General features: G+C 48.2%; 1 protein-coding gene across 1 annotated transcript in view; it reads left to right on the plus strand.

The window, feature by feature from the left end:
* The first annotated feature begins 1,636 nt into the window (after positions 1-1,636).
* Positions 1,637-9,205, plus strand: part of MX1 (MX dynamin like GTPase 1) — a 34,485-nt gene continuing 26,916 nt past the window's right edge. The window contains 3 exon segments of the mRNA XM_017880224.1: positions 1,637-1,721; positions 4,936-5,011; positions 6,414-6,559. Of these exon segments, the coding sequence (XP_017735713.1) occupies positions 6,455-6,559 (105 nt within the window). The 5' untranslated portion in view covers positions 1,637-1,721; positions 4,936-5,011; positions 6,414-6,454.

The raw sequence follows: 9,205 nt of genomic DNA on the forward strand, positions 1-9,205 counted from the left end.
TACTAAATGTTGACTATTACCTATGTTTATTATTTTAAACTTTATTATTACTATTTTATTTTATTTTCCTTCCACACACCGTTTCCACCCTGGAGAGACCAGATGAGCCAAACTCCAGGGAGGCCTAGAAGTAGGAAAGGAGGAAGATGATATGGGTGTGCCTGATGAAGGGGGGTTGGGGGTGGGAGTGCTGGACGGAGTTCAGGACAATAGGGGCGCTGCAACCATTGGCACACAATGCCTGGGAATCCCTGCTGGTGCTGGGATCATCCCAGTGAGCCCTGGGCAGGAACTGAAGACCCCCAATTACCAATGCATCTGTTTTCAAAACCGACGGGGGCGGGGGGAGGGCATGCCTAGGTTCAAGGATATGTGCAGGCTTGGATGACTCCGGGCCCTTAGGGAGCCTCTGGATCCTCAGACGGGCCTGATGAAACGAGCTCCTGATTCAGCAGGCCTGGGTTCGGGCCTGAGAACCTGCGTCTCCCGCGAGTTCCCGGGAGGCACGTGCTGCCGGTGCGCGGCCGGGAGTTAGGTTTCGTTTCTGAGCCCGGAGCCGCCCTCAGCACGGGGTCTGTGAGTTTCATTTCTTCGCGGCGCGGGGCGGGGCGGGGCGGGGCGGGGCGGGGCGCCGGGTAAAAGCGGCGGAGCTAGACGGGAGGCCGCACTCCCGCACTGCGCAGGGACCGGTGAGTGCAGCTTCTGGGGGTAGCGCCCAGAAACCACGCTAGGAGCGCGGAAACGGGCATTGGGAGAGCGGCTTTCGTGGCGGAGACTAGCACTCCGGAGCACGGGCACGGCGGGGGCATCTTCTCGGCTGCTAGTAACTAATATCATAATAATAGTAGCAAGGGCGCTGATGGGCGGGCTCGGAGCACGCCTGATTCTGATTTCCACCAGGCTGCCCAGGCTCCTGATGACTCATCAGACACACCCCCCCCCTCTAACCCGCGGCCTTCCTGCAGGAGAGGTTGGGAAGGGTTGGGGGACGGGGCTCGGGGGAGGTTTCCGAGGGACTCTAGTAAGCGGGAAAGGGCGCCGGGAAAGTTTCAGATCCACGGCTGCGCGGGCCACGAGCCCACCCGAACGCCGACCACCGCTTTCCGTCGACTTCTGTTTCCTGCGAACGCGCCAAAGCAAACCCAAGTCAGAGTGCGGAGGTCGCTGGGGAGGGAAGGTTCAAGGAGTCCTCGCTAATCCTGTTGAATTAAGGGGGTTCCGAGCTGGGCCAAGATGGGGCCTGCGCGGGAAGACCGCTGCCCCCTGCTCCCCGCCGCAACTGCCCCAGTGGATGCGATGCCTGGGGCCTCCCCGGCGCGTGGGGCCGACGCACCCTCGGGGTCCAGCGTAGTTGGCCGGGGTCGTGGAGTGGGTGCGGTGGACGAAGGGAGGCAGGACAGTCCCGGGGGTGGCAGAAGGAGCCCGCGCACAGCTGAGACCTGCGCCCCCACCCTATCAACACTAACAGCGGGTGACTGCGGAGCTGGGCAATTGGGATGGCCCAAGTTATTTGGTCAAATTTTAAATCACGTTTGTTATTGGGAAGTGGAGTGGAGTGATGCTAACCACGCGTCTACCTCCACCCCCGGTGTCATCAGTCTCAAAGGACTCCTAAAATGGCTCTGTCATCTTTCAGCCTTGGACCGCAGTTGCCGGCCAGGAATCCCAGCGTCGCCCTCGCGCCCCTGCCGCCCACCTGCTCACCCAGCTCAGGGGCTTTGGTAGGTAGCAGTGCATTTGGTCTAAAGTGCAAGATGTTCTCTCTTTTATTCATAACAAATTTAAATGCTAGTGGGGTTTGGGGGAAAAACGCTTTCAGAAGAAAAGGTGAATGTCAGTCATGCAAGAGTTAGTTTTAAAACTAGACTGGATTGGCACATGTATTACCTATGTAGCAAACTTGCACGTTCTGCACATGTACCCCAGAACTTAAAAGTATATGAAAGAAAAAACTAGACTGGATTATGTTGGGAAAGTGGTAGACTCTTGCATCTTAGGTATTTCCTAGAACGTTGGTAGTAGGTGGTGCTTATTAGGGGTTTTGGGAGAGGAAGGGGGCTGAATCCTACCTCCCATCCCTGCTCCTCTATGGGGTCTGAGCTGAGGAAGCTTCCCCACAAGGAGAGAAACCCCCTGGCAACCCTGGATGCCACCTCCACCCTCACTGCAGGAATTCTGTGGCCACACTGCTGGGAGATCGTTTCTGGGTCTGGAGGCTACAGGAAAACTCCTGCTCCCTGAACTCTGGAGTGGAGAAGGCCGCCATCCAGCCACCACCATTCCAAGGGACAGCAGAAATGAAGTGGGCTGTTGGGTTTTTTTTTTTGTTTTTTTTTTAATTTGAGACAGGGTCCCACTCTTGTCCATGCTGGAATGCAGTGGTGCCATCTCAGCTCACTGCAACCTCCGCCTCCCAGGTTCAAGCGATTCTGGTGCCTCAGTCTCCCCAGTAGCTGGGTTTACAGGCACACTTCATGACACCTGGCTAATTTGTATCTTTTTAGTAGAGACAATGTTTCACCATGTTGGCCAGGCTGGTTTCAAACTCCTGGCCTCAAGAGATCCATCCACCTTGGCTTCCCAAAGTACTGGGATTACAGGCATGAGCCACTGCACCCAGTCAGGTTCATTTTAACTGTTAACCAGGTTTCCTCCAGCTTTGTGCTGTCACTTTCCCAAAAGGTTTCAGGATGACCCAGTAGGCATTGAGTGATTCTCAAATTCAGGATTTATTGTGAGAGATTCACACACACAATTGAGCAGACATTCACAGTGCAATGATTAAAGGGAGTGATTAGGGTAAGGACCCACAGTGGAGGCTCTGGAGGCCAGCCCACTGACAGCCACTCTAGGGAATCGGAAGTCCCTCTCTAGTGCTGGGTGGTGGAGGGAAATCTGTTCCTCCAGGGGCCTCGTCTTGGGCTGCCCAGCTGCCAAAGTCAGGAAGAAGCTTTCCGAAATCTCACTGCCAAGATTCTCAAAATGCTTCAGACATTGCCAGTCCCTTGCTGCTTTTGCGATCCTCCGTGGGTGTGCGTGCCACCGGGTCCTTATCCACTGGGGTCTCTGGTGGCGTTGGGCCACAGCAAGTGTTCCCTCATCCCCTTAGTCTACCACACACATGCTTACCACTTTGAAGGAAAACTCCCTTTACTAAGAGCGAAAGTGAGAAACATGTATGTTTATAGTTTCTAAAGAAAAAAACCTCCTGTGGGCTTAATGCCACCTAATACGAGTGCCTCCATTTTGAGACATTAGAGTCACAAGTCATTATATGTCATGGGCACAAACTTGCCCTGGGCAGGGATGGAAGGAAGCCCTTGCACAGGGGCAGTTGCTCAGGATGTGAGAAGAGCCTGGTGCATAACCCCATCCATGCCCACCTAACACCTCAGGCTCTGACCAGTGGGGCTGTGCAGTGGCGAGTGGATGGAGGACTGGAAAAGAGAGAGGTGGGAGGCATGTCCAGGCTCCCTGCAGCCTCCTCTGCAAACACAGGGTGCAGCTGAGACATTTTAGGAGCATTTTGGGATGGAGAGCTAGGAGTCACCACCTCTTGGCTCTTCCAAGGCCAGAGCTGGTTTAGTTTGAAGACTGCAGCTGGATGCCGAGCTCCATGGAGGAATAAGAAACCAGTTTGAACTCCCGAGACTGCCCTGTCCCTGAAATCCAAACTGATGTTTCGAACGATCAGGGAAAGGTACAAACGTTTATGGTTTACAGACAAAACCCATAAGGTTTAGCTTTCAGAGAATCTCAATTGATGAAACAAATTAGGGAAGGGAATCTACTCACCAAGTCCTGTTTCAGCTGACTGAGTGGAGTCCGTGGTCATGAGGTGCAAGTCCTGGTCTCAATGATGCTCCGTATCTGGCTGCAGAAAGTCCAACTGAGGCAACCATAGCCCAGAAGACTGGCACTTCTGAGAGGCAGATGAAGTGGTGGTCTTTGGTATGGAGCCTGGGATGCCCTGGGCACATGATAATGGGAGTTTTAGGGAATAAATTTCCAGATTGTCAGACTCCAGAAGTACTGTTTACAGTGGATTGCCTTTTGTAACCATTCCACTCCTACCTGACAAAAGAGGCAGGCGGATCACGAGGTCAGGAGATTGAGACCATCCTGGCTAACACTGGGAAATCCCATCTCTACTAAAAAAATACAAAAAATTAGCTGGGCGCGGTGGCGGACGCCTGTAGTCCCAGCTACTCAGGAGGCTGAGGCAGGAGAATCGCTTGAACCCGGGAGGTGGAGATTGCAATGAGCCAAGATCGCGCCACTGCACTCCAGCCTGGTAACAAAGCAAGACTCTGTCTCAAAAAAAAAAAAAAAAAAAAAAAAGGAATACATTCCTTCCTTCCCATCCAAATCAAACAAGGATGCCTGTCCTGGAAGCGTTTAAACCCGGGGAAGGGAGACAGAAAAGGATAGTTTTAAGTATTGGCGTCAGGGATGTGTTCTATTAGCCAAGGCAGCATGAACCTGTGGCAGCGCTTCCCCACCTTCCTGACATGGGCGTTTCTGTGAACTCCAGTGTGACAGGAGAAATGGCATTGGCTCAGGTATGCAGCTAGATATGTTACAGAGCAGGGCGACCAGCAGAGGTGATGAGTTTGTTTTAACCTGTCCCTTCAACCCCCATGATACTGACAAAGATCATGTGGCTCTCGGGGAAGGTTCCGGTGAGGAGAAGCAAGGAGAGCATCCTTACATATTATTGATCTGGGCAGCAGATTTGCAGCAAAGCTCTGTGCTTTATTCATCTGTTAAAATAGTTAAAATAGTCAAAACATAGGGAAAGGATTCTGGGAAATCGGAATCGGCTTCAGACCTCCTGCACTTGCACGGTTCTCAGCCTTGGGAATGGGACTGGGTGGGTGGGTACTCTTGGGTGTTCTGCAGGTTTGGGTCTTGTATACTTTGCTTGATTTCAAGGAGGTGCAGGAGAACAGCTCAGTGATACCATCTAACTTGTTGACGTTACTTTTATTTGAAGAAACGTATATTGGAGGTAAGTTGGTGCATGCTATTTTCTATAACATTTATTTTGAGTCATAGGAGAAAGATTTTCAGTTACTTCTATCCAAGATTATTAGACACTGTAAAATTTTGTATTTAGACACTTGTCCTACAACATTTTAAAAACGAATTTCAAATACATGTGTATTTGTAGTGCGGACAAGTATAAGGCAGTTACATGCTTTCGAGAGTAAAATGAATGACATTTCATTTCCCCACTTATGGGAGAAAAGAATGAAAATGTGAAATTGATGATCAAAAGAAAGAGCGTAAAAGATTTAGAGCTCACATGTTTTTTAAACTAAAGGTTTGGGTGTCAAATTACCATAATATTTGGATTCCCTTGGCTACGCTGGAAACAGTTCTATAACAATTTTATTTTAAATGTAAAGTTTTGTTTTGTTTGTTGTTGTTTTTAAGACAGAATCTTGCTCTGTCATCCAGGCTGGAATGCAGTGGTGCGATCTCGGCTCACTGCAACCTCCACCTCCCAGGTTCAAGTGATTCTCCTGCCTCAGCCTCCCAAGTAGCTGGGACTACAGGCATGTGCCACTACTTCAGATAGTTTTTATATTTTTAGTAGAGATAGGGTTTCACTATATTGGCCAAGCTACCTTCGAACTCCTGACCTCAGGTGATCCACTCGTCTTGGTCTCCCAGAGTGCTGGGATTACAGGCGTGCGCCACCTCTCCCGGCCTTTAAATGTAAAGGTTTGAATTGTATTACAATTGCATCAGAAATTGTGTCCTTTGTTATCCTATTCAAATTTATACTGAAAACATTTTTGAAATTCAGCCTAAAATTATGACAGGAGATACATAGAAAATCTTTTGGGGAACAGAGGCATATTCTTTATTTTTATTTTTTTTTTTATTTTAAGACGGCATCTTGCTCTGTCACCCAGGCTGGAGTGCAGGAGCACGATCTCAGCTCACTGCAACCTCTGCCTGCCGGATTCAAGCAATTCTTTGTCTCAGCCCCCTGAGTAGTTGGGATTACAGGTGCCCGCCACCATGCCCAGCTAATTTTTTTGTATTTTTAGTAGAGACGACTTTCACCATCTTGGCCAGGCTGGTCTTGAACTCCTGACCTCATGATCCACCCACCTCAGCCTCCCAAAGTGCTGAGATTATAGGCGTGAGCCACGGCGCCAGGCCTAGAGGGATATTCTTGAAGCGTCTTGAGCGGGGAGGCAGCGTGTGTCTTCATCTGACCTCGGCTTCTTTGGGTCCCTCTGTTTCTCTTTCTGTGAATAAAGAGTCCCAGGCACTCTTCTAGGCTCGGGACATCACCAAGAACAACTAGTCAGAGTCCCCGCCCCCAGGGGCCTTCCCTTCTGGTGGTGGGTTTGGTTCCATGGTTGAAGACACTCAGCTGCTTATCTGTTGAATAGGCATCTGCTTTATTTTAAGCTTAACTTTAGAAAGAAGGAAGATGGTTCTTTCTGAAGTGGACATCGTAAAAGCTGATCCAGCTGCTGCATCCCACCCTCTATTACTGAATGGAGATGCTGACGTGGCCCAGAAAAGTCCGGGCTCGGTAAGTTGCTCTCTGAAAGTCGCTATCCATGTGATGTGAGCCATGTCCACTCGAGGCTGCCCTTCTCTACAGAGCTGCTGCTGCTGCCCCAGAGATGCCTGCTCTCTCACCTCTCCTGTGCCAGGACGCAGATCCTGACCCTCTACTTGCCAGCTTACAACCAAGTGTAGACTCATTGCCTTAGCCGACTGTGGGTGGAGGTGCTGCTGGGGTTGGGGCCACCGGCTGAGCTGTTGATGGGTTCATGTAGGAATTGGCCCAGGCCCTGGGTTCAAGGAGCACTAGGTTTGTTTCTCCTGCCCACATCATGATTCAGTCTCAAGCTACAAACCGTGGGGCATCATTAGGATATTATCTCTGTAGGGAAGCCACGTGGTGCATTTTTTACCCAGAATTGACATATTTTTGGTGGGAAGCAATCATGGCCCCCAGAATCAGTCCAACCTGAGTTGGTCCCGATGCTGACACTCCCAGCTGTGTGATCGTGGGCAGTTATTCCTCCTGTTATAAGCCTGGTTTTCCATATCTCAAATGAGAATAATAGGCTTTGCTTTATATGGCTGTTGAGAGGAGTAAGTGCAGGGAGTGTCCAGGCACTCAGAGTGCTCAGTTTCCTATTACCATGGATCACTGGTCTGTTTCAGGCTGACTCTGTTTTCCTAGGCAATGTTAAACAATTTTCAAACAATATTTTAAAACATTGAATCATTTAGGAAAAACACAGGACCACCACCTTTCCACCACCCTGATACCACTGTTGACATTTTTCTGCATTTCCCTCCCTCGTGCATCTCTTGTCTGGCTGTAAGAGATGTAATTATGTCAGGGTGTGGGGCAGGAGGAACTCTCCCTCACTCATACTCGCCTGCTTTAGAAGCAGCTTGGCCTTTTCCAGTCAAGGAGAACACAGTGTGTCTTGTGATCTGACAGTTCCACTTCTGGGAATAGACGGTGGTTCTCAAAGTGTGGCCCGCAGACCAGTCCATCAGTATCACCTGGGAAGTTGATTGAAATGCAAATGACCAGCCCTTCCTCCCACTCTCAGACCTGGTGAATTGGACACTCTGGGGCAGCGCCCACCCCCTGTGCCTTACCAGGCTCTCCAGGTGATTCTGCTGCATGCTGGAGTTTGAGAACCGTGTGTAAACTCTTGCACATCCCCCTGGGAGCCACCTGCATCGCAGCACTGTTGATAACAGCAAAACCTGGACTCTGTCCATGTGCCTGTCATGGTGGAATAGATCCTGGGAGTGTGGTACGTTCATGTAGCAGAATTCTATGCAGTAGTAAAAAGGAATGAACTAGATTTTTAGGCATCACAATGGCTGCATCAAATGAACAATGTTGAACCAAAGAAGTGAGTAACACAGGAAATACACAAAATGATTCCACTTATATAAAGTTCCCAAACAGGCAGCAATAAGCAATACACCATTATGGGAAAAACGTATAGGTGGCAAAACTAGAAAGAAAAGCAAGGATGTGATGATTGCAAGCCTCAGGATAGGGGGACCCTCTGGAGGTGAGGGAGTAACAGGAAGGAGGTGACCAGGGAGGTGTGTGCAATGTCCTAAGTACTGGGAGTGTTTGTGTTCTTAACCCAAGTGGTTAGTACATGCGTATTTGCTTTATTATGTTTGACACACTTTTGTAAGTAGATAGTATAAAGAAATCAAAACAAAAAGTTGCAGAAGACCAAGGCTACTGATGGTATTCACGCATTTGGTAAGGCTGTGGTTCTTACTCGGGCCATTTTGCTCCCTGGAACTTGTGGCCAGGTCTAGAGACATCTCGGTTGTCACAACTCAGGGTGAATAGTGAATAGAGGCCAGATATTTGGCTAAACCTCCTACAATGTGTAGGGCAGCGCCTGCAACAAAGAATCATCTGACCCCAAATATGAAGAGCTTCTTGTCCTGATATAAAGAAGCTATTCTAGTGAAAACTCAGGTCTATGTTGAAGCATGCACAAAAATAGTCATTAAAAAGAAAGAGGTAAAAGATGAGATGATTTTCTCATATTTTCTTCCTGAACCCCAATCAGCCCACATTTGGAAAATTGTGCCCAGCTGCTGGTAGGTGGGCAGGATGAGTGTGAAGTCTGCTGCTTTTTCTGTTTTTATGCAAGTACTTCACTGTTTTGATTAACTTGATAGTAGTTATGGAAATTAGGTAATGCTAGTCCTCTGACTTTCTTCTTTTTCAAAGTCATTTTGACTAAGAATATTTAGATCATTTATATTTAATGTGACTGATAATATAATTAGGTTTGAGAATATCATCTTACTATTTGTTTTCTATTTATCCCACGTGTTCTTCATTCCCCCTTTCCTCTTTTTCTGCCTTCTGGATTAATTATTTTTTATGATTCCATCATGTCTCCTTTGTTGTCTTAAGTATAACTCTTGGTATTTATAGTATATATCTTTTTTTTTTTTTTTTTTCCCTATGTTCCTCTTTTTTTTTTTAAAATAAACCTTTGTTTTTTAAATTTAAATTTTTTTTTTTTTTTTTTTTTTTTTTTTTTTTTTTTTTGTCTGATTGTTAATCTAAGACTTCCAGCGCTATTCTGAATAACAGTGGTGAAAATGAACATCCTTGTTATATTCTAGATCCTAGGGGAAAGGCTTTCAGTATTTCCCCAGC

Source organism: Rhinopithecus bieti, unplaced genomic scaffold (assembly GCF_001698545.2).
Source record: "Rhinopithecus bieti isolate Rb0 unplaced genomic scaffold, ASM169854v2 scaffold_11744, whole genome shotgun sequence".
NCBI classification, from domain to species: Eukaryota; Metazoa; Chordata; class Mammalia; order Primates; family Cercopithecidae; genus Rhinopithecus; species Rhinopithecus bieti.